This window comes from Pelecanus crispus, chromosome 3, assembly GCF_030463565.1.
Source record: "Pelecanus crispus isolate bPelCri1 chromosome 3, bPelCri1.pri, whole genome shotgun sequence".
Classification (NCBI taxonomy): Eukaryota; Metazoa; Chordata; class Aves; order Pelecaniformes; family Pelecanidae; genus Pelecanus; species Pelecanus crispus.
Window position 1 is genome coordinate 47,364,734 of NC_134645.1, and position 27,496 is coordinate 47,392,229.

The window sequence follows — 27,496 nt, forward strand, 5'->3', positions numbered from 1 at the left end:
CCTGGACCATTTAATGTGACCTTATTAGAGAACAGTCGCTCCTTTTTTGAAAGCCATCACCTGTACCACAGCTGGATGCTCGCAGCTGCTGCTCATATCCCAGCACAGATGTGTTGCCAGGCCAGTGGTCTGGTCTTGGTGCGGCTTGCAGGTACAGTATCAAGCCCATGCACCCCTGTGCAACAGGGAAACAGAGAGAGGTGTATAGATAGCGCTAGAGAACAGCAATGGATTACTCAAAGGGCATGGTGACACCCACACTGTAAATTAGATGCTGCAGCCAAAGTCTTAAAGCTGACATCTGAGTCCGGCTTCTTATCTGCTGCTCCCCTGGTCTCATTCAGGACCTAAGATGCAGCCCTCAGCTCAGGTGACCTGCTCCTCCATATCAGTGGAGGAGAATTGCTTCATGTCCCCCTCCACATTCTATTTTTCCCCTCACTTTCCATCCCCTCTCTCCTGCCCTGGCCTGCAAACCAAGCAGAGGAGCCTGGGTTTGTCCCAGAGTTACCCACCGGACTGGAATTCACTTGAGCACCGCTATATGCAGCGGCCAGATTAGTTACGTGCAGAAAGCTGCCTACTTAGGCGGTTTAACCTAATTTCCACATCACCGGCTTCCTTTTTCAGCTCAGTGAAGTTGAAAACGCAGGGGCCCTGCTTCCTATTTCTCTCCAAGTACAGGATTACCCGACGTGGGGAGAGAAGGGAGAAATCCCTCTGATCCGTACCTGCAAATTAGCAGGGGGCAAGGTATGCCCCTCACCCCTCGGGTCAGGCTGAGGGCCAAGGCTGCGTGCTTGCAGGGACATGGAAGCCTGCGGCACTTCCCCAACCCTCCACCTTTCACCAGCTGCCTCCGAGCAGCAGCTCCGTCAGCCCTGGGCCACGACGAGCGGTTCACACCGACCTCGCCATTAAGCCATGGGTCCAATCTCGAGGTGTAGCAGGTTTAAGCGTAAGCGTCACCGAAGCTGAGGGAAGACCGCTGTTCCTCAGACCCAAGAAGCACCCAGAGTACGCCATGGCCCAATGGCTTTGGCCCCTTCCCCAGGCGGGCGCGGGGCCGGCAAGGAGAGCCCTTCCCAGCGTCTTCTCCCACCCTCCCTCCCCTCCTGTGCCCCCTCAGCGCCGGGGACACAGCCCCGCCGGCCTCGGCCCCGACATCGCCTCAGGGCGGCGGGCAGGAGCCGGCGGGCACCGGCGTCGCCCCTGACGGGCTTCGAGTGGCGCCGGGGCCCAAGATGGCGGCGGGGGCCGCCGGGGTGCGCTGGGGGGTCCCTCCCCGCCCGCCCCCTTTCGCGAGTAGGCGGCCCCGCCCGGCGGGGGACCGCGGGGAGGGTGGCGGCGGCGGCGGCCCGCCCCGGGGGGTAGGAGGGCCCGGAGCGGCGGCAGGAGGAGGCGGGGCGGCCCGGCAGGTGCGGGCGGAGCGGGGCGGGGAGCGGCGGGGCTGCCCGCTCCCCTCCCGGCGATGCTGGCGCAGCGGGGCGGCGCGGCCCCGCGGGGCTCAGAGTCCGGCGGCGGTCCGGCTTAGCCCCCGCCGATGGCGGCCCCGGGTCCCGCCGCCCGCGGAGGGGTGGCGGCCCCGCCGGGTGGAGCGGCGCGGCCCGGCGGCCGCCGGTAGGGCTGCGCGGTGACGCCTCCGGGGCCGCGGTGGGCCGGGCCGGGACTGCCCGGCGGTAGCGGCGGCGGCGGCGGCGGCGGCGTTGGCGCCCGCCCCGCCTCGCAGCGCGCAGCGCGGCTCCCCCCCGGCGCCCAGCCGCCGCGACGGGATCGGCGGGCGGCGGCGGCGGCGGGCGGCGGCTCCCCGAGCCGGGGGAAGATGCTGCCGGGGTCCATCCAGATCTCCGGGGAGACGCTGTCGGGCGCGGAGATCCGGGACATCTGCGAGAGCCTGCGGGAGAACTCGGTGCGGCTGCTGTCGCTGCGCGGCTGCCAGCTCTCCGAGCGGGACTTCGGGCACGTCTGCCGGGGGGCGGCCGAGTCCCGCTCCCTGGCCCAGCTCAACCTCAACCTGGGCATCGTCTCCAACATCAACCGCGTCAAGCAGCTGGCCGAGGCCCTGAAGACGAACCGCTCCGTCCAGTCCCTCTTGTGAGTACAGCGGGGCGGGGGGCTGCGGGGGGTGCCCCTGGCCACCTCCCGAGCAGGGACGGGTCTTCCGGGGGCTCGCAGCTGAATCTAAGTCTCGTCAGAGGAAAAACGCCCTTGACGTTGCAGAGGGTAACCCCTCGCCCTTCACCCGCCTGGGAGGGAGCCACCTCTGCGCCCGCCGGCTGGGCACGGCCCTGGCTTCGCATCCCGGCCCCTCCAACCTGGGCGGCCTCGCTGGCATCCCCCGTACCCCCTCGTCCCCGGCTAGGAGAGGAGGGTCACCGTAGCAGCTGGCTGACCCTCGTGGCAGAGGCTTCCCAGCGCTTCTTCCCCACCTGGGGTTAGGATTTGTCATCCTCCTCATTTCGTCTGCTTCTCCCTCCCCGTTGGGTTAGTTAGCCCCCAGGATGAAGGCTGCTTAGTAATTTTCCCTTTTACCTGCACAGCCTCCATGGGAGTCCCCTGACAGATGCAGGCTTGGCCCTCCTCAACCCTGCTCTCTCCATCCACCCCTCGCTGGTGGCTCTGGATCTAGGAGACTGCATGCTGGGTGATGAAGGCATCAACCTCATCTGTGGGCTCCTGCCGCCTGATGGGGCCAAGTCCGGTAAGCACCAGGGGTTGTGGGCTGCACAGTGACCAGTGGAGCTTCACATGGAGCAGATACATGCAGCAGTAAATCCTCAGCCCTGGAGGAGGCAGGCTCTGTAGTTTGTCTGGGCTGAGGAACTTCTTTCCTCAACTTACGTAAAGCAGAAAAGCCAAGCAATAGAGGAGTGGTTCCCTTGGGCAGGCATGGGCTTTCTGCTATTGATCTGTCCTGCTGGCAGTTTGGAGCTCAGGGACCAACAGGTTTCTTCTGGTTCATGACAGGAGCATTTGAAACTGGAGAAGGGGACAGCTTGGACTTTGAATTTATTATTTTGCATTTGCGTGTTGATAATGACCGTAGATAAATGTATGGTGTGCCCCCACCTCAGCACTTGGTTTTATTGTTAGTGCCTGGGGATTGTCCCTGCTTGTGGGTGCGCTCTGTGTCTAGTTGCGTGGTCACAGCCTTAGTGCCAAGACTCAGATCTTTGCAGGGGATAATCTTTGGTGATCAGAGGCCAGTGGGCCAGTTAAGCTGAGAGTTGGCATGTGCTGAGGTAACACCATGTGCTGAGGTAACACCACCCTTCTCTCCTGACTCTCGAAGTGCTTTCCACCTCTCCCCAGCACCTTCTCCTCTGTGTGCTCAGTGCTGCTGATGCTGTTATTTCTGCTGGCCTCCCCTCCCAGGTACAGGCTTCAGAGCCTACTGTCTGTGTTATCCTCTTTCCAACCTGTCACCTTGTGCCACCTCCTTCTCCTGGTCAGTCACCTCGCACACCCCTTGTTTCCATTGTGTTTGCTATTTAGGGTAAGGAGGACACAGGCTGGGAGAGCAGAGAAATGGGGCAGTCACAGCATGGGCAAATGAAGGGCTACTGCTGAAGGCAGTGAACTGTTTAATTGATCAATGAAATATGTGATGACAGTTGTCAGAGCAAACCAAACCCTTTAGCCCATTGGAGTACAGGGGACATGACTCAAAGCTGTTCTGGTTAGCTGAACTAGTTCTCCTGAGACTGCTTTGGTGACCCTAAGGCTCTGGTTTGGCTTCTCGCTCTTCTCCAGGCCTCAAAGAGCTAACGCTGAGCGCCAACCCAGGCGTCACAAGCAAAGGCTGGGGACGCCTGGCCATTGCAGTGGCTCACAGCTCACAGCTCCGCGTGCTGAACCTGGACTACAACCCCCTAGGTAAGCTGGGGGGGGCAGGGAGGAGGAGCAGGGGACGCTGCACTCCTGCCTCTCAGTATTTGTGCGATGTGCACTGGTGGGTGGCCAGGGACCAAGCTCTAGAAGGGTGGCAGAACATCACCAGCAGGATGGGGCAGTTTCTTGCATAGGTCCCTTAAGGTCCCCGGCAGCAAGTTCACCCTGCCAGACATACCTTCAGCTGTAGGGAAAGCCAGCCTTGCTGCTCTGCTTGTGTGAGGCGGCCCGTGCCCAGTGGGGAGGTGCAGAAATAAGGTTGTGCCTTGCTCGCTCCACCGCCTTTGTCGTCACGTTTGACCCTTCACATCTCCCCTGTTCCCGAAGCCCTGGGCGCTGATGCTGGCTTGGCAGATGCAATATGTCCCAGCACACCCCCCCCCTTCATCTTCCCAGCGGAGCAGGGAGGAGGAGGAGGAGAGCCTGGCACTCGTTGCCATAGAAACCAACTCTCTCCAGCTCTGCTGCAAGGTGGTGAGGAGGAGACCCAGCCATGCCTCCCTGAGCATCAGCAGGGCACTGGGCACTCCCCTCCTCACCCTGTCTGGAAACAGAGCCTCCCTCCACGCCCCGTCTGTCTGACCAGGTACCTCCTCTTGGTCAGGAAAGGCCTGAGGGTGTTTCCTGACAGCAGCCTGGGCTTTTTCCTAGAGAAGGTGTCACAGTTGTACAGTATCTTGGCACTTGCTGGGGATGTCAGGAGAACACACTGGAGTCTTGTCTCTTCACCAGCATCAATCTTTAGTGCTGCTGGTCCTCCTGCGTCCACCCCCAAAAGTCTGCTCCCTTTCCAGAGAGGCACTCCATCAGCTGGTGCAGAGTCCTCTGCCTGGCTCCAACCTCGCCCTCGACTGAGGTATTCAGCTTCTTATTCTGGGTCTGGGATGCCTTACAGGGACTGTTAAAGGCCCTTGCATCCTTGAGTAGGAAGGAGATTTAAGATATGGTTCCTCGGGGAATAAAAACAATTTCACTGTGTTCCTTCATGTTCCCCCTGACAATCAGTGACTGCTCCCATAACCACAAAATGGTACACCTTTACTTTGTCTCTTTTCTCAGTTAACAGCTTCCCCCCGCCCCCGAGGTAACTGAGGTTTAGAGGTTGTCTGATGGCAGAAATACTGAGAGGATGTTTCCATGACAGCCCCAGGCCCATGAGGACATGTGGTATTACATGAGGGAAGGCAGGCACTGCTGACAGCCCTGGTTTGCTTCTCCCACAGGTGACCAAGTAGCAGGGATGCTCGCTGTCGCTGTGGCCTCCAGTAGAACCCTCGAAGTTCTGGACTTGGAGGGAACAGGACTTACCAACCAGTCAGCCCAGGTATGAGAGCCTACAGTTGCTCTACAGCATCACTGATGTCTCAAGGGCATAGGTCTTGGCTGTCTATAGATGCCCTAGGACCTATACCTGCCTCCATCATCTGCCTGAGTCCCCTTCCCTCCTTGTGCCCAAGGGTGCTGCTGTTTTCCCCTGGCCCGTTGCATTCAGCTACAGCAGGAGCTCCTAAGCCACAGCTCTGAGCTAGGGCTCTTGGATCTCCCTCAAGTCAGCAAGGAGAAACACGTGGCTCTATTTGTAGTTTGGTTTTCTTGGAAGAAGTAAGGGGTTGGACGAGTGACTGAGGATCCGAGCTAAAGCTCTGTGGACAGATAGGGGACAAGGCTTGGTAGCCCAGGCTCTCCTCTCAGAGCCCCAGCTCCCAGTGTAAGAGGGAAGTATCCTCGGTATGTGGCAGCAACAGGGTGTAGAGCAGTCCCTTCCTCTTTAGATAGAGCGAGGAAATCCAGGCTCAGCTCTTCCTACAGAAAGATAGGAAGTCTTCAGACTCACAGAAAGCCTGGCGAAGGGAAGTCAAGGCCAAGGGAAAGTAGAGGTAAGAAGAGGAGGGCTGGAGTTTGCAGGGAGACAGTTGAAGCTCGCTCTGCTCAGCCTAGCTGCTGTTTGTGCTGTTTGTCAGCCTGTTTATCTTGCTCTCTGCCCAGACCTTGCTGGACATGGTAGAGAATTATCCCACAGCCCTACGGACTCTCATCCTGGCGGAGAACAACATTAGTCCTGAGCTGCAGCAGCAGATATCTGACCTGCTCTCAGAGGGTGAGGAAGAGGAGGAGATGGAGGCTCGCGAAGTCACAGCCAGGGAGAAGAACCCCTGGATCTGCCAGAACAGTAAGAGTTCTGAGACCTGGGCTGCGGGCAGGGGCTGTCAGGCAGGAATTGGGGTGTCTGGGGTGTTTCCAACGCTACTGGTCTCTCATGGTGGGGTTGGTGAATGGGGTCTGTCCCTTCTCCCTGTGAACTGGAATCCAGACAGCCTCCAGGTGTGACCTTCATGTTAAATAGCGTTGGGCTGAGCCAAGCTTGGAAGGGCAGCCTCCAAGGACAATGCAGTTGCTGCAGAGAGTGGAAACGGTACCTCAGAGGCGTTTTCCCTGATGCTGCAGGAACGAAATCTTTGTGCAAAGTCTTAAAACTCAAGGGCAGGAGCATTAAAGATCTCGGGGGCCTTTGCCAGACATCCTAGCCAAAACTTGTGTCATTCCTCACTGCTTCCAGAACCTCCCTGCAATCCACACAGCATCAGCTACACCTAGCACTGCATCCCAAACGTATGAAGGGTTAGCCAGGTGCCACAGCCTGTCTGTTGTTTGTAACAGAAAAAAGGTATACTATGCAGATAGCAGTAGCCTGTTGTGTATTGTTTGTATATATGATACTGCATATTGTCATGCCTACCTTGTGATCCTGCTGGTTTGGGGTTTTTTTGGTTTTTTTTTTTTTTACCTTTAGTTGTCCTTCCCTCCTCCCAATTCTTGTATCAGACCAGCAGCAGACAAGCACAACCACTCCCTGGGCCTCAAAACATCTGGATCCTCATTTACTAGAGCCATAAAAATCCTTTACTGACAGCTCTGGCCAAGTTTTGGATCCAGTTTCCAGAAACTGATCCCCAAAATAGAGATCCCACGCAGCAGTTTTGAACGCGTAGGACTCTGGATCTGAAGCACATGGGCACTAAAGATCTCCTCCCTCACATCCAGGAAAAAACAAATTTTCTTCTGTGTAAAAAGGCTTCTGGATGGGAAACTGGTACCCTGCTGAGTTTCTTACTTCCTGTGTGTGCCCATCCTCCTTGCAGCTGATATATTTGGCATGGGGAGAGTCGCAGCATTCCTGGCTGGTGCTCTGTGCCGACACATAGCCAGCAAGCTGCCCTCACCTTCCTGAGGCAGGCAGGGAGGGCTGGACAAACCCTCCTTTCATGCAGCGCAGAAAGTCAGGATTTCCAGGCCTCTGCTGCCATAAAATGGCTGCTCACCCGCTGCGTTCCCTGTTCTTGGGAAGACAACACCACCACCCTACATGGGTTTGGTTGGCTTGCAGCCTGCCAGCCCGTCCCAGCTGGATGCCGTCTCTCTAGCTGAAAAGATACTTGGTGAGTGCAGATGTAAAGGTCTGCACAGGACTGGGTAAGGGCAGGGCTGGGTCAGCACAACCAGCATCACCTGCAAGTGTATGTGCAGAGGATTTAGAGCTGATGTTCCTCTCGACAGCCAAGATAACAAATCCAGATCCCCACCCTGGGCTCTTGCTGCTGTTGCTGCCTCCCCCCCTCCCCAAACATTGATTCTGTTCTGCTGCGTGGCCAGAGTAGACCTAGTTAATACTTAATCTCACAATCCTCTCAGCAGTTCGCTTCCCACCCTGCGGCACTCTAATTCCTCACCCTCACTTCTGGATCTGGAGTACAGCTCTGGCACTCTCCAGCAGCCCAAACGGCTCATGGTTTTCTCCTTTTCTCCACAGATTCCAGCTCCCAAATGGTCCTAATGACGTCAGGGCTCGGTGACAGCCTCTTAGCAGAAACAGAAATGTAGCTGGGCTACCCTGCCTGCTTCTGCTGAGAAGAACACCGTGCCCACTGGGAGAGCGTGCGTCTGCCAGCCCCCCCGCCTCTGGTGGGCTGCCCTAGCCGTCTTCTCACACATTTCATGTCCTGTTGATGCCTCTCTCGGCTGTCTGAGCACCGGAGCCTGGTCCGAGCGAATCTCTACACATGTCTCTGTGTTGTCACACGCCCCGTTGGCCGCTTGTGATTGTCCAGTCCAGTCGCTGCATGTGTAGCTCACGCTGCCCTGCCTCCCCCCCGCACCCGGCTGTGCCCGCAGGGTGCAGGCTGTATTTATTCAGATGTGTATAAGAGATGTTCTTTCTATTGCTTGTACTGCTGTCGCGATGAAGAGTTTTATAAAAGTCACAGACGTGGCACCACTCTCAGTGGCGTGAGCCTCCGTCACGCTGCGCCCTCGGTGGGACAGACACAGACAGGTACCGGCAGCTGCCCGCTGGCAGGAGCGGGCAGGGGCTGTGCTGGAGGCTCACGGGCTTTCTCTGTCCTCTCAGGGGCAGGTTCTCCATGATGCTCACCTGGCCCTGGAGGGAGGTTGGTCATAGCCCAATTTGCTGACCCCCAGGCCTTCCCTCTGCCCAGGAGGTAGATGGCTGGGGCTAGATTAGAGCCCATCTGCAAGGAGCTTGGCACCAGCCATGCACCCTCTGGTGAAGGCTTCAGCCCGCACCAGCACTGCAGGTTTCACTGCTCAGCCAAGTGCCCCTTGCTGCGGCTGGGCAAGGAAGATTGTGTTTCAAGGCTTGGATTAGGCTGGAAGATTAAATTGTGGCAGCAGCTGCTACTCAAGGGAACACAGAATAAAATCATTAATTACAGGGACAAAGAAACAAAAACCTCTTCCTGTGTTACGCTTTGCATACACCTAGGTCAGCAGAGCACAGGCAGCATAACTAGGCAGGTGGAGGAATTTTCACCACAGCCCTCTGACCTCTGCAGCACCACTCAACATGAAAAGGAAATGCTTCCAAATGCCCATAGCAGCATCCTACAGGAACTCCCTCCCAGGTTTGGAGGGCTTCCTATCTGCGGTACATCCAGTCTACCCCAATCCTGCCTCCCCACACAAAATAAAAACACAAAATAACTGCCACTAGAATTATAAAACTCTTATGAACTCCAGGGAGGGGGTATGTTACATGTTCCCACATAACTCAGTTTCTGAAATGGAGAACTGATACTCTCACATGGCTCTTAGAGCTGGGGCTTCAAGAAAACCAACAAATACTAGAAGGATTAGCTACACCTCATCCTACTTTAGATCAGCATGTGGATGTCTTTGATCTGTGTCCTGGCAAACAGAAGGACAGCCAGCAAAATACTTGAAATGGGGTAGGCAGAATTTTATGAGTAACACTGAGGCTGCTTACAGCACAAGCTCCACTGCAGAGGTTTTGACAAGCCTAGCCTCTACAGCTTTTAAGTAACATGAAAATTGCCCACATCGAGAAACATTAAAAAACAAAGTTGCCTGGTTAAGTAGTTTGCCCTTTTTTAAGCCACTCTCATCTTCTGAGTCAAAAATGACACGAGTGCTCCTGTGAACAGTGGATGCTGGCTCAGTATGACCTTTGAGCTGACAGTCTACATTCAGACCCAGAGAGCAGTTTTCAGAGCTTGCATACAGTTACAGAAGTGAAACACTGCTCATCCCACACATCACTCCTTGCCTGGGACTGTGCCTTTTCTCCAGCACAGATAGCTTGATTTGTACAAGCACCTTGAACCAGGCTGCTGCTAAAGGGGCCACTCAGGATGACCAATGAATTCACAGCCTCCTGGAAAGCTAACAGGTCACAGGATCGCTCTCCATGGGAGAGCTCATGGGTGGCACACGCAGTTCAGCAAACTTGGGACATGGTACCACGAAAGGATCGGTCCAGTCCAGGTCTTAACCAACAGAGAGAACACCATAGCCATTGCCACCTACTTTTAAAATAGTTTATTTCTGGTCTTAAAATATACATCAGTTTGAAAATTTCAGAAAAAAACCCCACATTAGTTACAGATTAACAGTCTGGAGTTGGGACACTGAACGTGGGGTCAGCTGAAGGCCCCAGAGCCAATGCTGCAGGTGAGCGGGAGCGCAGAGGGCAGGCACCGTGCCTGCCGGGAGAGGGCTCTGCTCCTCTTGAGGCTGCTGCTCCCTCTCAACCTCTGCCAGCAGCCTAACGCTGGGAAGCAGAAGCATCTGGTGAGGCATCGGGCACCCCTTTGCCACCCCTCCATTTCTCCACTGTTTTGCTTTTAAGTCTACCTTGACCAAAAAGCAGAGGGAGGCTGGCTCTGCCCAGCACCATCAGCACCAGCTGCTTCAGCAAGAGTGGGTTTTGTCCCCTGACCAGCTGCCAGGATTCAGGGGAGATGGGGCTGAGCCCTGAGGGGCAATGCCTCCCCCACTGCCCAAGCGGCTGTGCTGTCCCACAGGCAGGCCACCAGCAGCCTCAGAGCCAGAGGAGCTCACTCAGTGAGCACCCAACCCCAGGTGATGTCCGTGAGGCAGGAGCTGGCAGCTGCTGCAGGTGCAAGCCCCTCAGCAACGCTGCAGAAGAACAGAAGAAATGCAGCAGCGAGTGGCTGATGAGAGCAAACGCAAGGACCCCACCACCACATTCAGGACAGGGGAGATGAACACCCTGCAGGCTCAGAGGAGGCTCCTGCTCTCCGCACCAGCCTGTTTGCACAGGTATCAAGCAAAATACTGTAGTGAAATACCGAGTCCCACCTCCTCGCCAGAGGGTGGCATCCAGCTCCACAACTGTTCGAGGCGGGAAACAAGGCGAGCGTGTAGGCAGCAGCTCTAGCCAGGATACATAAAGCAACCTACACAGCTGCCAGAGAGGCCTGCAGCTCCCTTTCACAGGCCCAGGAGCCTCCAGGCTCGAGCTGAAGCCCTGGCTGGCCCCAGCTGCAAGCCCTCTGCAGAGACAGGGGTTTGGGGAGGGGAGCAGGGCCCCCAGGCAGCTCTTGCCTGCACATCTTGCTGTACACATATGAATGGGAGCTCCCTCCTGGACACAGGGCTGCTCTCCTACAGCCCAGTGAAGAGCCCTCATTGAGTAGGGTGGGAGGACAACACAAACCCAACTCAAAAACCAGACAGCAGGCTGAGGACAGCCAGCAGGGTTTGAGGGGGGCATGGTGCAGGGAACTAGGCTATTCTCTGCCTTGCACCCCCAGGGGAGTCGAGAAACACCAGACAGACGAGGGCATAGGACAAAATTAAAACAGGACGCCCGGACTTTGTAAGCCCTCAAAAAAAATACCTACATCTACAGACCTCTCCCCTTCCCTCCCCCCACAACAAGACACCAAGCACACAAGACTGAGAAGAAAAGTCACACAGTATCACGCTACACTAGGAAAAACACGCAGAGAGGCCCTACCCAGAAAGGGAGGCCCCGGAGAGACACCAGAGCCAGCCTGGAGCCCCCCAGAGAAGGGGGCATGCAAGGAAACCCTGGCAAAGGGCTGCTGCCAAGCCGTGAGGTAGCGTGTCTACACGGAGCAGCTCCTCAGCACGCTGCCCTCGCGTCCCTGCCAGCCCTGCACCGAGCCTTGCCCAGAAAAGCCCAGTAGCATCCTTCACGCCTTGCTCGCCTGAGGTGAGACCTTGTTCTCAAGTCTGGAGGGGTTTCTGCAGGCTGCAGGCCAGGATCAGAGGGAAGCACAGCTCTAAGAGCTGAGCCTCCTCAACACACCCTCAACACAGGCATCAGACTGGCTGCCAACGGCTGTGTCTGTTTATGCAGGGCGGGGAGAAAGAAAAAACAATACACCCCAAAACCAAAGGCTTGGAAAGAAGAAAGAAGCCCACCCAAGAGCAAAGCATCAGCACCATTCAAACAAAACAACAGCACAGAGAGCGGGGGAAGAGGTGTGAGGGAAGAGACACACAAACACAAACCCCAGCACCTAGCGGGCAGTGCCTCCCCGAACCACCCCGGCAGACAGCACCCGTGCCCCATGCCACAGCACCAGCATCCATGCGTTGCCTCAGCGGGGGCCGGGTGCTGAGCCTGACGCAGGAGCCAAGTGATGGGGACCTGCAGAGGCAGATTCTGGAGAACCACCCAGAGGGTAGCTGGGGAAAACAAAACCCAGCAGGAAAATGAGACACCAGCAATCTCAGCACATCCCCAGGGGCCCAGAGCCATCCGCTGGGAGACTCCTCATGCCCCACTCACATCCCCTGCAGGCTCCCAGGAATTAGACACCACCACACAGGCACTCTGCCCTGTTGGCACAAGTTAAAAGAGAGCAGAGCAGCTGCGGGCAACCAGCATGAGAGCACCCAGGGCCCCAGGTACCTGAGTGGGAAGGGGGAAGGAAGGTGCAAGCATAAAGAGGCACAGGCACCAGGACGAGGGGTACCAAGAACAAGCTCTGGTACAGGCACCAGTGTGAGGCTGTGAAGAGAGCTGCGAGTGTGCCAGGGCAGTGGGTGTGCTTCTGCACACTGTGTGTGCTAGTACTGTGGGTCTGAGGTACTGGGGAAGGGGGACCCCAGCTCTTCCAGGTAGCAGAAGAGGAGAATAAATATAAAATTTCAGAGCAGAGCCCCTCCAGCAGGAGGGTACTAAGGGAGGTTTCTCCCTCAGAAGGTGGACAGATGGAGGCATCCTACAGCTCTGCAGCGCGGCTGCTTCTTGCCCTGCCTCAGCTGAGAAGGTTGCCCTGCTCCTGGGCTTGCGTCAGACTGTCCTTGCGATGTAAGTGGTGGACCCCCATCCTCTTGGGGCTGCGGTGCGGCCGACTGAAGGGAGGCTTGACCCTGCCTTCTCCACTTTCCTCTTGGGCACCTCCTTGGTTGCTCTCCTTGCTTCCTTGGAGCAACATTTCTCTCTCCTCAGCTGGGCTCTCAGGCAAGCCAAGGTCCACATAATCCTTGTGCTTCTCTGGTGAGGGGCTTCCAGGCTCAGCAGTGCCTCCACCGCTTTCCTGCAACAGCTTCTGGGCTTCATCCTGGGAGAAATCTGTACCATAGTCTGAAGACAAATGGCTCCTGCGGGCTCTGGATTCGGTGCTGTCTGTGTCCACACTCGAGTCCCGGCTCACGGTCCAGCTGCAGCTCTGTGCAGACTCCTCACCATCTGAGTAAGCCGAGGCTGCCCTACCCAGCTCCTGCATGGAGCAGCTGAACCTCTTCTGGAGCTCAGTGGCTGTGTCACGGCTGAAGGCTGTGCGGTTCATCAGCACCCGCTCTGAGGTGGGGGGTGCCTTGTCCACAAACATACACTGCCAATTGGCCAGCAGGTCCTCCTCAGAGCTGGCAGAGCTGGCAAATGCACTCGGGATTTGGGGAGGGCTGCTGAATGGGCTGCTCTGGGAAGAGCCATGAGCCCTGGCTGCTTTGGGGGACTGCTGACAGGAACAGCTGGAGGCTGAACGGCGCCCTTCTGAAGCAGGGCTGTTGGGGAGCGTCCGGTGCCTGTCGCAGCTCTCATCTTCGCTCTGTACCAGGCTGAGGGAGATGGCCTGGCGCGTAGCGTATGTGCAGTTGGGCAGGGGGCTGTTCTTTGGGATTCTTACCTTGTCCTCAGAGAACTCAATCACTTTGCGCCCAGGATACATAGGATGGGGAGGCGAGGGTGTAGGGTACGGGCTTAGCTTCTCAAAGGCAGGCACCTCCTCTGGCATGCTTTCCACACTGCTCTGTGGCTTGCAGCCACCATTCTGCTGCTTCCCCGTATCTCCTCCCTCCTTCCCCATCTGCCCGGCGCTGTTGCAGGCATCAGGAGGGGCTCCACTCATGTCCACATGCACAAAGACATCCTCAGCCATGGGACAGCTGCCACTGCTAGACTTGGCTGAATTCAGAACCAGAGATTCTGGTTTCTCCAAGACTCTGGCAATAACCGAGGTGGGCACAACATCAGATGGAGCCAAGGTGTGGGTTGCCTCTTGACCAGGGCCTGCGGACTCCTGAGTGCTGTGCAAATGCTTATTGACCATGTCCTGCAGCTCATAGGGAAGCTAGGGAGAAGGAGAAGGACATTAGAAGGGGGCTGCCATGCAAGCCATTTAGTTCCAAATAATCTGCTTTTTCCAAATAACCTTCATGTGTACTTTGCACTCATCTTGACCTTAACATTCACCTACCTTGCCTTGAGAAAGGTATCTCTTTCCAAAGCACATCTGCCCCACGAGGGACTAACAAGACTCTTTAGCTGTCTCACCAGTCATGTTTCTAGGCCATGGTTCACAGGCCCCATTTTGCGAAGAGAACAAGAAAATACGGCACACGGGCTGAGTCCCCAACGCCTGTGAGCACAGAGACAAGACCCAGCCAGCACATGCTAGAAAGGCGTCTATTGATCTGTGGAAAATCAGCCGGTGGTTGCACTGAAGTGACTCAACAGCCCCCAGTGCTGGGATCCGCAGTGCTCCCCGAATGCAGTAATTGCAGCCATGCTGCCTTGGCAGCTGGCCCGCAGACCAGAATCGATGACTTCCCTTGTTCCCACCAACTCCACCACCTCATCCCACTTCCTTACTCTCTACATTTCAGAGAGGCAAGCGTGGGGTTTATTACCAAAGCTCCAGGACCGGGTGTCAACAGGGGGTAAGCACTGCTCCTTGTCCTGCAAACGGGCACTACTGCTCTCCTCATCACCCTGCCAAGCTGCCCTCATCTTGGTCACCACACCCATGCAGAGCATGAAGTGGAGAGCAGAGCTCCACAAGCCATGCAGTGGCACACCAAGGTCTGTCCCATCACAGCCAGAAGGAAACTGCATCCAAAGCTGGGGATGCAGCACACACTGCGTGACAACAGCTGGCTGTGAGGCAGACTGTCTGCACAACTGCTCACCACCAGCCCCCCTGCAGTGGCAGCCACGTGGGACGCAGCGCCCTGGGGGGCAGAATTCAAAGCTCCAGGGAGGGGAGACAGCTGGGAGAGATGTCAAGGTTACCCCAGCAGTAACTGATACACTGACCTCAAGAGTGCTAATTTGAGACACGATGGGGGAGGGGGAGGGTGACAAATTGGTCACCTGCTAACTTAAAAAAGACAAGCACATGGTTTTGCTGAGAGGAACATAAGAAGGGATGGAGACCAGGGGTACAGCAAAGAGAGAGTTGGGGTAAGGGCCTGAATGATACATCCAACCAAAGAAGTGATGCTACTAATAATGAAAGGCCTAAACTCTATCTTTGCCCAACCCGAGGGCAGGATGAGCTTTAACAGACCCCACAAAGGTGAGTATGAGTTGGTACCAACTTATCCCATTCAGGAGGCCTAAAAGACACCCTGAACGCTGCCTACCACGTTTCTCCTCAGAGAAAGTATCGAAGCAGGGCCAGACTACTGCTGCTTGACTCCTTATCAGGAAGGAAGGCCCTTCCATGTGGCCAGGTGAGGAAGGGAAGGGGACAGAGCAGGGTAAGAGAGAGGTCTGTCCTCCTGCCAGCTCCCATCAGGCACCCAGCAGGCTATCAAATTCAAGGTTATTGTGCTTTTTATAACGACTCCTGGCTGAGCTGTGAAATGGAGCTGGCATGAAAGAGGAGCTGGCAGAGGCTCTGTGCTGCCTTCTCAGTGGGACTGGGAACAGGAGCCCCCCCCTCAATTCTGTCTGAGGCTGAAGGATGAGACCAGCAGCCCTGCAGAGAAAGCTGGAGAAAGCAAGATGCAGGCAGAGACCATGAGCCCTTCTTCCCCACCTCAGCAGGACTGCTACTCACGTCAGCAAACTTGTGGTTCCTGAAGTGGGACTTGTTACACTTGAGCAGCTGTACTGCAAGGTTACAGTCCTGTCGATAGCGTTCCTGCAAGAAAGGGCACAGGTGTGCAAGTGTCAGACTGACCCAATCTCTTACCTGAAAAGGTGCCACCTGACCAGATGCTGCCTGAACAGAAGCAGGAGGTGGCATCCGATGAGTCACTCATAAGGGCACCTGCCATGCCCTCCTTCCCACACCCCTGTGTATTTTCTTACAACACAGCCAAGGTGTCCCTTTCAACTCCAGCCCTTGCTCCAGGCATATACTCTGTCAGTGTATCAACACCCTCTCCCTCTGAGGATTTTAATAACCTCCAGAAGTCCCACCAAATTTGCTATCCCATCCCAGAGCTCTCAGCCATGCCTGAAGACACTGCCTGATGTCACGCATCTTGCAGACAGAATGGAGGGAGTTGAGAGCAGTTAATAGAAACAAGCGCCAGATCCAGGAACTTCTATATTAATGGTGTAGAAAAGGCATCAGCTCCCTCCCAGCTCCAGAGTAAATGACCCCTCTGTTCATATAGCCTGGACACAGTTTAAACCCTAAGCTCAAAAGAGCAAATACAACAAACTTGAAGATCAGTTCTTCCTTGCTCAACCCCTCAGACACTTTTCTGTTTGTCTGTCCCTACTGTTGTGTGCAGCTCCCTCACTTTCATACACATTGAAGTCATTCATGTGTTCCTTTACACTAAGGACTTTGAACAAGAGGAAAAGCCCACACCTCACACACTTCCATAGCCATTTGCAGACTGACACTTACATTGAGTTCCTCCAGCTTATTGATGGTGGTTTTGGCATCAAGCAATTTATTAGTGAGCTCTACAATCTCCCAGTCCAGCGTCTTGCGGTCCATCTCTGCCTTTTTAATCTGGGATGCAAGAACACCAGGTGTAAATCCGCCCAGCACAGAAAAACCTGGCTTCACCACCCACCTCAGCCCAAGCATAGCACAATGACATGTTCAGCTAGGATACAAAAACTTCCAGACAGACAGACAAGGGGGCAGCCTGGCTCTTCACCAAGGGAGGGACTCCAAAGGCCAAACAGAGCCAGCCACTCTGCTAGTTACAGAGACAACAGGTTGAGTTTGAACCTCCTTAATGCAGTATCTCTTCTTGCAGCACAACCATGTTTCCTCTCTGCCCTCGTTCACACTGTGCCTGGTGGAAAGCTAGTGGTTTCAACCAGTCAATCCCATCCTGCAGCAAAGACCTCTGAGCTTGTGATACCTAGCCCTCTTCTCTGGGGCAACAGAATGAGAATACTGCCCATAAAGATCCAGCAGTCCATGCTGAATGTCCAAAAAGTTTGTTTGGCAGGGAGAGGGCACCATCTTGAAAGAGCTCAAGCCTTACTCTAGTAAGAAAAGAGACCTGTGCAGCTTCATCTGGAGCTCAGTTACTGCCTTTCCTAAAGCAGGCAATCTTGCCTCTTCGCACTCCCTAACAGTTCAGGTACAGGGCTGACAGAGACCCAGATGTAACAGCAGAGAGGGGCAACAGCTCAGAACAATGAAGCCATCCTCTTCTCAAGAAGTTCCTTCAACACCTCCCCATTCTGCTCTGAGGCTGTGACCACCAGAGCCCAGCTGTGCGTTGGGCATACAGCACAGTGACACACAACGGGGTAGGGGAGGGCAATGCTTCCCACATATGCGGTCTCTTCAGGCACCAGCACAATGAATCTTAATCCAAGAAATTCAAGTGCTAGAACCAAAAAAATCTCATCCTGGGCTACATGGAGGCAATCAGCATCTCAGCTGTTTGACTTGCCTGCTCACAGCCCAGAAGGGGAAGGAAAGGGAGCAAACAAGGCTCACAGCCATCCACATCTTGTGCAGTGCCACAGTTTATGGGCACCACTTCCCAGCACGCCATGCTCCAGCTGGCTCAGAGTCAAACGCTCTTAAGATGGAGCACTGCAAGCTAGGACCTGCTGCATCTGCGGGCAGCTGCTGGATACCAGGTGAGCCCTTGGCTGGACGAGGGCTGGGGCCCCTCCATCTGGGATGGTCTATGTGGGACTGACAATGAAACCAACAGGCTGAGACACGTAAAGAGGAAAAAGGAAAAACACACAAACGAAAAGACGCAACTGCAAAAATCCAGCTTTGGCTGAGAGAGGCCTGAGAGGTGAGTGCGCCCAGCGTGTGCCAGCGGCAGCATGGGGAGAAGAAAGAGAGAGAGGGGGAGGGAGAGAAAAGAAACAGCCATGAGTGTTATGAATGCACACAACAGACATACATGCACATTGGCTCTGCTCTGAATGCCCCCGTCCTCCCAGGATGACCACCCCAAGACTGGCTGACACACCCCTGGCATTTTGAGAGGGACTGAAGCAACATGACGGAATACCATGCAATTATGTTGTGGGGAACCAAAGCTCATGTGCATGACCAAGTAGGGGCTCAGTAAATCAAGAAACCAGTTCATGACACCAGCCAGAATGGGGAGTAGATGGTCATGGCCAGAATCTCAGCCCTCACCCAATGCCACATCTGCTGGGTAAAGCCAGGACCCCTTCCCCCATCTGCTCCTAAAACACAGGCCTCTTCCATCTCCTCTCTGTAATGTCTTAATAGGGCACTTACCAGGGCATGCAGCTTCTCCTCCAGGTCTTGGTTGGTTCTCTGGGAAGCAGTGTAGCTGTTCTGCAGCCTACAGAAACAAGATATACATGGGAATGGATCTCAGGCACTCAAGTCCCCTTCATAGCTGCCAAGCAAACCACCAACTCCACAAGTTCAGAAAGAGTGGTATTCACAGTACTAAGACAACCAAACATATTAACTATGCCTCACCTCTGCCACATAATGGCCTTCAGACCCCAAGTTACTGGAAGCAAAATGAGGCTGGCTGGGTGAAAAGATCTTGCAGGGGAGGGTGTGAATGACTTTGGAGGACTCCTCTGAGCTATGTCATGTATAAGCATACGACCAGTGACTGGCACTGATTTTTAACTGAGGTACTTTTCAGGTAAAGTGGTGATGTATTTTCTTCAGTGGCTCCTTTTGCACATGCAGGGTAACCATCCAAGCTGGATCCTGCCTTACATCCAAGAGATGAAGAATTCCCTGTTGTTGTCGTCAGCCCCTTGCACTGGCAGTATTCCTACACTGTACCCTGGAGTGAGTAACAGCTGCAGAGCCCTCAACTCCCCTACAGTCTGGGGGTGCAACCTTCTGAGGAAGTGGCATGCCTTTGATTTACACAACAGGGCACAGCCTGCTCACGCCAGCCAAGGGAGTCCTTGATGGAAGGAATCTCTCTAACTCTACCCCTCTCATTTTCTTTTTCATACCTACGGAATTTGTCTTTGAATTTCTCCAGCTCCTCACGGTTCTGGCCCAGCTCCATCTCCAGGTAGTCCTGACCTGACTCCAGCTCCCTCTCCATCGCCTCCATTTTGTTAGTCACATACGTCAGCCGTCGGCGCAGCTCCTCATTCTCATGCTGCAGAAGCCTGGGGCACACAGGAACAAGGTACCACTGAGTGCACAAGGGGTACTCCACTCTAGCCCCCCCACCCTGCTGCCCTGCTCTAGGGCCCAAGAGCCCACACAGCGGCCCCAGGAAGTCAGGAACTGAACTGGCAGGAGACTCCAGCACATGCAGCAAGAGGTGCATCTCTGTCAGGAGAGGGAGACTTGAACTCTCTTGGAGCAGGGGCAAAGAAACACATGCCAGCTGGCCAGCCATGGCTCCCAGCTCACTCTCAGGTTACAGTGCTTGGACAAAGCCCACTAGCCAGATGAGCTGCGCAGCTCCAGTGTCCCTCACTGGTGAATGAAACTCACTCAATAATTTATCCCAGTCTAGGTTAGAAGAGTTGAAGGCAAAAAGAGTAAAATCACCTTCTGCTCCCCTGAAACTGTTCAAAAGCCCTCACATCTTTAATACATGGTGGAAAGAGAACTCCATATACCCTTAAGCCCAGAAGCAGAGGTGATGGGGTGTGTTTACAGATGTGATCACAGCTGCCAGTCAACCCCATTCCAACACAAACTGCTCTGTTCTTCCCCAGCCAGGACATGCCTGGTGGTCAGAAGGATTTCCTGTTGTTTTTCATTCCTTTGTGCTCAGTTGCTCAGAGAAACCCAGAAGCACAGCTTCTTTCTGGCAGGGCAAGCTTTCTCCTCACTATGGCTTGAAGCTCAGTGCTAGCAGCTGTCTGTGCCTCACACCACCACCAGCAAAGGGCTCAGCTATCACCCTCAGTCAGCAGCAGGCCTCTGCATACTGCTTCTGGTGGCTTACACCAAAACAGTGGCAACAACAAGAAGGGTTAAAAAAGGCACTCCTCCCTCCACCTGTATTAAAAGCTTCATCTCCTACTTTCACACCCACCAACTCCTCTGCATGCACCTGCACTAGGGGTCTGTGTTTCCTCCCCCTCCAGGGGAAGAGACATGCAAGGCAGAGGTTGGCAAGGCACAGACTAAAGCTCTGCCCACATGGCCCCAAGAACACTGAGGACCTGAGAAAAGCCCGCAGGGCCAGTCAGCTTCACTGTGCAGGTGGCACAGGCAGGATGTGAGGAATCAGCACCCACACAGTTGCAGTATGACAGGCATAAAGGGGGAGCAGGACACTTACTTCATCCTTTCTGCATCCGTCAAGGGTTCCTGCACAGGAAAGAAAACAGCTGTGAGATTCTTTCAGAGGAGGAGTTGGTCTCTTACACTGTCCTAAAGGGCAGTGTCTTGGTTGCCAGACCCTACCTGTGACTCTTCCTCACCTGCTCTGACAGGTCATGCTAGGCAAGCTTAGAGCTGCTAGGACCTGTACACACCACTCAGCTGTCCGACAGCAAGACAGACTGTGTGTTCTGGTTCAGGGTAGAAGAGCTAGACTAGAAACCACCACACAAGTTAGGTAACTTTACTCTCCCACGGTGCAATCTCAGCATCTCTTGTAACATCATCACCTTAGCTGGTGTTTCAGCTTCCTCCACATCCACAGTTAGTGGGCAGCAGGAATCTCACAGGCCAGCATACACTGAGGATTAAATTGTCACCACAGCAACCACAACACCCTTGAAGCCCCACAAAAAGAATGAGAGAATCATTTGGGAGCTGAAAAATGTGTCTACCATTTATACCACCCAGATTGCGCTGTGAAAAGGGTTTCTTTCTGCAGACCTGAAACCAGCCATTGTAACTATTCTGGGATAGCAGAAGAAACACCAAAGGTCAGAAAAGCCTGTGAAAGAAATTAATGTTCCAGGCAAGAACCCCAGAGATATCTGGAGCAGGGACCTGCAGAACAAGGAGACACAATGCAGTGACAAGGGCACATGGCTCAGCTATTCTCACTTTCTTTGCACTCTCTGTATCAACCCGCGAGATGGCTGCTGCCTGCCAGCATGGCTGGGAGTGATTTAATTAGCACTAGAAGCAGCCGTACTTTCTGTGAAAGCCCAAGACTGTGACCATTCTCATAAAGTCCAAGCTGACCATGGATTATTTTTGGTGCTTGGTACCAACAGCACTGCACAAACCCAAAGTGCTGCCACACTTTAGATTGTCCATTAAGTGTCACAGCCAGCTCTAGGCTGAAGAGGCCATGCCACTCAACCTGTGGATGAGGTTGTTGAGCTGCTAGCAATATTACAGAAGGCAAACCACGCCAGTCCTGGCCCTAAGACATCACAGGGCTGCTTCCTTCATCAATTCACACTTTAAAAGAATGGTCCTTACCTCCTGTCCCTAAGGCATACATCCTCCTATCCCTAAAGGCAAAGCATCAATCCATTCTTTTCTTACATCCTGACCCCACATGGTAATTAATTCATGCAGAATTATCTAGCAACTGCCTCCCCTACCCCCACAAATACACACATACCAGATGCTAGTGACCAGGCAAAGCGGATAATATGATTCCTATTAAAACAAGGCAATGGCCCCAAAGCAGGCTGGAGAAAAGAGAAGGCTTACAAAGACCTGAAACAGCCATCATACAAAGATCCAGTACCCCAACACAGCCAGGCACAGGGCACACACAAAGCACTGGGAGCATCCCAACACCTCCTGACAACAGAGCAGCTGCCCTGCAGCCTGAAGGGCCTCCAGCCTGCAAACACCTGGGAAGTCTGCAGTGGGGAGAACAGCACCAGCTCCTACCTTCCTAACTTCTGGGGCCAAAGGGAAGCTGGTTCCTCCCAGAAAGATATACCCAACCTGGAGCACAGCCATGAGTGGCACCCACAAGAGGGCAGCTTCTGGTGATTAAGCACCCACAACATGAGGTCTGGGGGCCTGCTCTCACTCTCCCCACTGGCATTAAAGACTAGATGAGACCCAGGTGGGGGCTTTGGCCTTTGTGAGACCCCTGTCTGTGAGTCGGTGGCCCTGGCACCTACCTTGTTTAGTGCCAGGCTGAAGGAAGGGGAGGATCTAGATGGGGTAGGCCCCTCCTCCCGACTCCAGCATGTTGGAGTGGAGAAGGATCCTTTCTCTGGGTAGTTCGGCTCCACTGCATGCTTCTGCCCAAGTTTAGCACACAAATGGTGTGGCTGTAACAGCCGTGAACAGGGACTGCTTTCATCCCTTCTGCCCTCTGCACTGCTCTTCCATGAAGACAGTGCGTGCTGCTGCCCAGAGGATGTCCCTGCCAGCCCCAGGTCTGCCAGCTGCTGCAGCTCATACTGACACAGATCTACTACCCTTTTCTCCGAGGAAAGGAGTTTTTCCTTACTGTCCTTCCTCCCAAGGATGGGTTTCTTTCTTAGTCTGGAAGCTCTCTCAGCCTCCTCGGCACACTTCCTCTGGCATGAAGCCATTCCCAGCCCCTCACATTTCATTTCTGCTTTTCTTCTGCTTGGGCAGGAGGATCTTTCAGTTGCACGCTTGGTTTTGACCCCTTGCAGGTGACCTTCCCCTTGGTCTTCTGGCACGGAGATTCTAAGGCAAAGGGGAGAGTTCTGGTCTTGTTCTGCTCCCCTGGTCTCTCCCAGTGAGCGCAAGCGGATGGGACTCAGCACCCGCTGGGTAATCTCATCCAGGAATTTGGAGAACTGCAGTTTTTCCTCTGTGATCTTCTCCCTGCGCTTGACAGGGTCAGCGGCACTGCTGCTGCTGTGCTCCAGTGAGTGCTTCTCCCTACGGCTGAGGCAGAGCTGAGGATCACTGTACTTGCATGAGCCGTGGCCACGGGAAAGTGTCTCTACTGAGCGGGACTTGTGTAAGCTCTCAGTGCATGGGCCTCTCATGTTGGTCTGCTTCAGGATCCCTTTGAGAGGCAGGTGTGTAGAGGAAACCCGAAACTTCCTCGGTGTCAGGACTTCAGGAGGCTCTTTAAACATAAGCGAGCGTTCCAGGCTTCTGCTCTTGAAAGAGCAAGTGGGATGGTGTCCTTCATCTCCAGACACCACAACTGTCTCCATGCTACGGCTCACAGATTTGCTGAGGTGCCCATGACTGCGGTTTGGGCACCTCTTCCCACTTCGCTGCCACATCTTCCCACCACGTGGAAGTGCTGGCGAGACAGTCTGGCTCTTGACGTTCAGCTCTGCTCTGCACCCTGTCACTTCCTTCTCACTGCTGGACTCCAGGGACCACGATGAGGAGAAGTTCAGGTTGCAAACCTCAAACCCCTCTGCCTGCTTGAGCTGGCCTGCCTCGGTGTAACTAAACCCTGTTTGCTGGTGCAATGGTGTTAAGCCCTTTGCCACCCGGCAAGCTGTTACCTGACTCTGCTCAGCCAAGATCACTCCATCCTGGTCATCACGAATGATGGGTACTTCATGGCGGATCTCACGATGCTGTGGGGGTGCCTTGCGGTAAGGCTTCTTTGATGAAGCTGTGCTCGACATCCTCCCACCTGCGTGGCTCCGAAAGCGGGTTACCTACCAACAGCAGAAAGTGCACAGAAGAGAGCGTCACAGGTGCTCCATCGAACCCTAGAAGTGACCCAGCAGGAATTCGGCTCCCCTGGAGTCCCAGAGCAGGTCCCCATGCAGAGTGCTAATAGAGCAGGGAAAGGATGTGGCCACAAGCCTTGAGCAGCAGCTGCAGGAGAGGGAGCAAAGTAAGAGGTAGCTGTGTCCTTCTCCCAGCCAGTGAGAGCAGAGGGCTGGCACATCCTCTCCCCCCACCCCTACACACGCTCACTCACGTAGTTTGTGTGTGTCCAGATTATATATAGCAAACGAGAACAGACCTCACAGCAGCATATTGATTAGGCTCTTTAGGAAAGGCCTTTTCCAATATGGAAACTGCAAGCCTTACAGGCAGCAGTGACAGCTGGAGCAGGAGTTATTGATCATGTGCTGTCACTGTCAGCAGGGACTATGTGGGAGGAGACTCTTGCCATTAAAGAGCCCAAACCCAGAGGTTTTTGGCTTACACTGGAACCCCAATTGAGCAGACCACAGGAGGCTCATCAGAAGGAGGTACCACACCATTACAACTGCTCACTCTGTCAGAAAAGACAAAGACCACCCCCAAGTCACAGGTGGCATCAAATTAGGGAGCAATGCCATTGACATTGGTACCTAAGACCAGATTTTGCAACGTGCAGCAGTACCACTAGTGGAAAGACCAGATTAGTCCCTTTACCCCAGCCATGCTGGGCAGAATTCTTCCTGCTGCAGGAGCAGTACAAGAGCAAAAAATGGGGTAGAAGGAAAGCAGCTATCTTGTACACATGGAAGAATCTCCTTCCTTTCCACTACTTTGTGGCTGCAGTGGAGGGCAGGAAGACTTCCCCTCAAGAAGCCAGGACTTCAACTACCCCATTGCACACAAGACAAGAAGTCTCAGAGATCCCAAGCAGTCCCTGCACAGCCCAATACCAGACTTTCCCTGATGACAACATATGCATTGTTCATAGTCCCCCTACATTTGGGGTATGCGCCCACTTCTCATTCCCCTTTCCCTGGCTGGATCCTAAAACTGATCAAGCCTAGTAGCTCTGCAACCCTCAGTACCTGACCTCCAGCACTTCAAAGTGCAGGATCCACCTAAACTCAGATCACCCTCTCCCCTCCTCCACAGGCAGGGCCATTTGACTCCCATTCACATACGTTCAAGGCAGTCAATGGATACCACTGGGCCAGTGACCTAGCAGGCTTCACCTGCTTTGTGTTTTGGCCAGTGGAGTTTTACATGTTAAGTGTCTAAAGGGACCCCCAAGAATTCTCTCCCAATTCTTACCCACTCTTGCCTAGCTGTGTCTTCTTGACACTTAGACTGAATCCCCTGGGAGGACTGGCAAGTGTGAGGTGTCTGCACCAAGCACAGAGCGGCTCCAAGCCACAACAGGGTTTACAGTTCACAGGAACTTTTGCAAGCTGTCCTCCACTCTGCTAAAAACACAAGCTCACAAAAGTTTCTCATGCCTTTCCACAGACATGAACAATTTCCTAGGACTAACCTGTAAATCTCCATCACCAGAATGCTGCAAACTCCCCCTTGCTGCAGTCATTCCCTCAAGGTCCCTTCTCCTAAAAAGACTTGAGTAGGTGAAGAGATCTCCAATACTTTAGAAGAATCACATCCAGCATACCAAATGCACATTCCACTGCATCCCCAAGCAAAACAGATGGGTCTGACTTGCTGGGAAGACATTTCTTTTCTTCAAAGAGGAATGCTGAAATCCTGACCAGAAACACGTTTGTCAACACCACACCACTATCAAACAGGTGATCGAGGTGACTCTTCTGTCAATTCCTGCCAGGCTAAGGATACAAGATGCACATGGAGATATCCCAAGCTGAAATCACAATCATTTCTCTAGACCACAAGGACCTGAGCACTTACCAGCCTGGGCTCAAGTTTGAAGCCTCATGAAGCAGGGACGCTCACTCAGATGCCCTGAAGAAAAGAAACAAATAGCTTAGCATCCATCAAAACATCAGATCTTCTGAAAGTAAATGAAATTAGCTTATGACAGCTAGGCCACATCACCCAGTAAGAGCTGGAAAGGCACCTGCCAAGGACATGTCCAGAGCACTCGGGCAACTGGGATCACACAAACTCAAAATTCATGAAGCAATAGCTTCAAGGGAACCTTAGTTCCAGGAAAGACTAAACCTCCTTTGAAATGGGACCCTCCCAGCTAATCTTCCCCACTACTGCAGAGGGATGCTACCTGTGAAACCTTCAGTACAGAAGCTTGGTAATGCTAACAATTACCTCACTCCTTTTAAGTCAGCACTTCTCACCTACAAATGAGCTGGCAATTATCAGACTCTTGTTTGAGCCAAAACATTATGTCCTTGTGCCTACAGCTGTGAAAACCCACACCTCCACAAGAGAGGAAGGCAAGCTACTCTCTGACTTCCAACAAGCAGCATGCCATGCTCTACCTTGCTGCTAACAGGCTTCTGTAAAATAATGTCCAGCCAACCAGGAATACAACACAAGTTCAGAAACAACCTTCATCTCTGCTCAAAGCCCAAGGTACCCATCACTACAAGAAGAGAATTGGGTTGATCTGTGAGCCATCCGTAAGAGTGCAGCTCTGTAGCCATTACTCTGCCACTGGCACACTACAGTGGAGCCTTCCCTTCCCTGATGCACTTCTGCAGCTGTGCTGCTTTTTCCCTGTCAATGGCACCAAGCCCTGGGAGGCATGACAGGAGTGCAGGGTGTGGAGCAGTTGTATGCACACGGGGAGAGCCAGATTGAAGGTGAATGGAACAGGCAGGCAACCAGGACCACGCAAACTCAAGCTTTGCCAAAACAAACTGAAGAGGTGCCCTAGCACTGGCTTTGCCCCAACAAGCTGTCTGGCCCCTTTCCTTACTACAATGCTATAGTCGGGTCTCAACTAGCACAGGAAAAAACAGCTTCACAACAGCATAACTGCTCTGTGGGGCAAACTGTAAAGTACAGGGGGGAGAAAGAAAGAGAGAGGGAGAACGTGCACCTCCAGGAAGGACCAGGCCAGCATAGTTTGAATCTGCTTTTCCACCAACTCCCAGCAGGAGCTGGTTCAGCACCAAGGCAAAACCACCAGCCACATGGGCTGGCAGACAAGCGGAGGCTTCCAGGAACAGCTGCACCCATGGGTCCATGCATGTTTCCATTGCAGAGGTGCTCAGAACAAACATGTCAAAGACCTCCCTGTCTCTCAGCACACAGTTCCTCAGGCTCAAATAGGACTGTCCTGCTTCCTACCCCAGAGCCAGCAACTATGCTACCTGCCATCTCATCCCTACCTACCTGGAAAAGATACCAGGATTTGACACCTTACCCTCATGATCTGAGAATTTCCAGAGGCACTTAAATACTCACAGTGCCTCCAGGCAACTTCTCCTCAAACAAGGACTTACAGATCCAAAGTGACGATGTGTCCAAACATTTCTGGCCACTTGTCTCCGAATCAGCTTTCCCCTGTAAGCATCCAGCAGCATCTGGCCAACAGCTCCTGAAACAGGAGAAAGGAAACTTGGTGTCAGTCACCTATCAGCACAACACATGGAAACAGCCAGGCATGCGCAGAGCAACCCATGGCTAGGTGCCAGGGCAGGAGTTGGCAGTAAACTGCTGTACCATCAGGCTACTATCTAATGCCAGGACCCTCCAGTGAAATAAGCTCCTTGTCTTCACTGTGTCCCAGAAAAGGAAGGTGTTTTAACCATCTCTCCACTGAGCAGGATGCCTGTGCAGACTAGTAACTGACCTCTGAAAGGCAACTGTTTTTTTCTAGATGGCTCCAGGGGTCACTGCTTCCCCACCTGCATTCCTGTCCAACACCAGGAACCCAGCCTCTGTCATTCTGCTCCAACCACCCTGCCACACCGACCTAATTTTGTTGTGCAGACTTCCCTGCACTGAACAGCACAGTTAAGCCATCCTTGCCTACAATACCCGAGCATCCTTTGCTACCACAGAGAGAGAGTCCCAAGGTGGCTCAATTCCCCACACCTCTGTGCAGAGAGGAGCAGATACTCTCTGCAGAATAGACAGACCTTGTGCTCCAAAGCAGAAATAGACATAGGTAATATCCAGAAATA

General features: G+C 53.9%; 2 protein-coding genes across 3 annotated transcripts in view; one reads left to right on the top strand and one right to left on the bottom strand.

The window, feature by feature from the left end:
* The first annotated feature begins 1,822 nt into the window (after window positions 1-1,822).
* On the top strand, window positions 1,823-7,770 carry LRRC73 (leucine rich repeat containing 73). The gene is made up of 6 exons (XM_075708305.1): window positions 1,823-2,094; window positions 2,541-2,701; window positions 3,754-3,876; window positions 5,115-5,215; window positions 5,878-6,061; window positions 7,700-7,770. The coding sequence occupies exons 1-6, from the start codon at window positions 1,823-1,825 to the stop codon at window positions 7,768-7,770; spliced, it is 912 nt and encodes a 303-aa protein (XP_075564420.1).
* Window positions 7,771-10,010: 2,240 nt separating this feature from the next.
* The window catches only part of TJAP1 (tight junction associated protein 1), a 40,795-nt gene continuing 23,309 nt past the window's right edge, over window positions 10,011-27,496 (bottom strand). Inside the window, exons 3-13 of one of the 2 annotated variants that reach the window (XM_075706857.1) lie at window positions 26,813-26,907; window positions 25,296-25,349; window positions 23,222-23,380; window positions 20,131-20,159; window positions 18,836-18,997; window positions 18,126-18,192; window positions 17,631-17,660; window positions 16,296-16,403; window positions 15,492-15,575; window positions 13,202-13,778; window positions 10,011-13,132 (exon numbers count right to left, since the gene is read on the bottom strand). In XM_075706857.1, the coding sequence (XP_075562972.1) occupies window positions 12,462-13,132; window positions 13,202-13,778; window positions 15,492-15,575; window positions 16,296-16,403; window positions 17,631-17,660; window positions 18,126-18,192; window positions 18,836-18,997; window positions 20,131-20,159; window positions 23,222-23,347 (1,854 nt within the window). In that variant the 5' untranslated portion in view covers window positions 23,348-23,380; window positions 25,296-25,349; window positions 26,813-26,907 and the 3' untranslated portion in view covers window positions 10,011-12,461. Of the gene's footprint in view, window positions 13,779-15,491; window positions 15,576-16,295; window positions 16,404-17,630; window positions 17,661-18,125; window positions 18,193-18,835; window positions 18,998-20,130; window positions 20,160-23,221; window positions 23,381-25,295; window positions 25,350-26,812; window positions 26,908-27,496 lie in introns of both variants that reach the window. The other variant, XM_075706856.1, reaches the window with a different exon arrangement.

Excerpts from the sequence above, each read along its gene's own strand:
- LRRC73 (XM_075708305.1), top strand. The coding sequence starts at position 1,823 with ATGCTGCCGGGGTCCATCCAGATCTCCGGGGAGACGCTGTCGGGCGCG. Across the intron at positions 5,216-5,877 it reads TTACCAACCAGTCAGCCCAG|ACCTTGCTGGACATGGTAGA; the intron begins GTATGAGAGCCT and ends CTCTCTGCCCAG. Across the intron at positions 6,062-7,699 it reads CCCCTGGATCTGCCAGAACA|ATTCCAGCTCCCAAATGGTC; the intron begins GTAAGAGTTCTG and ends TTTTCTCCACAG.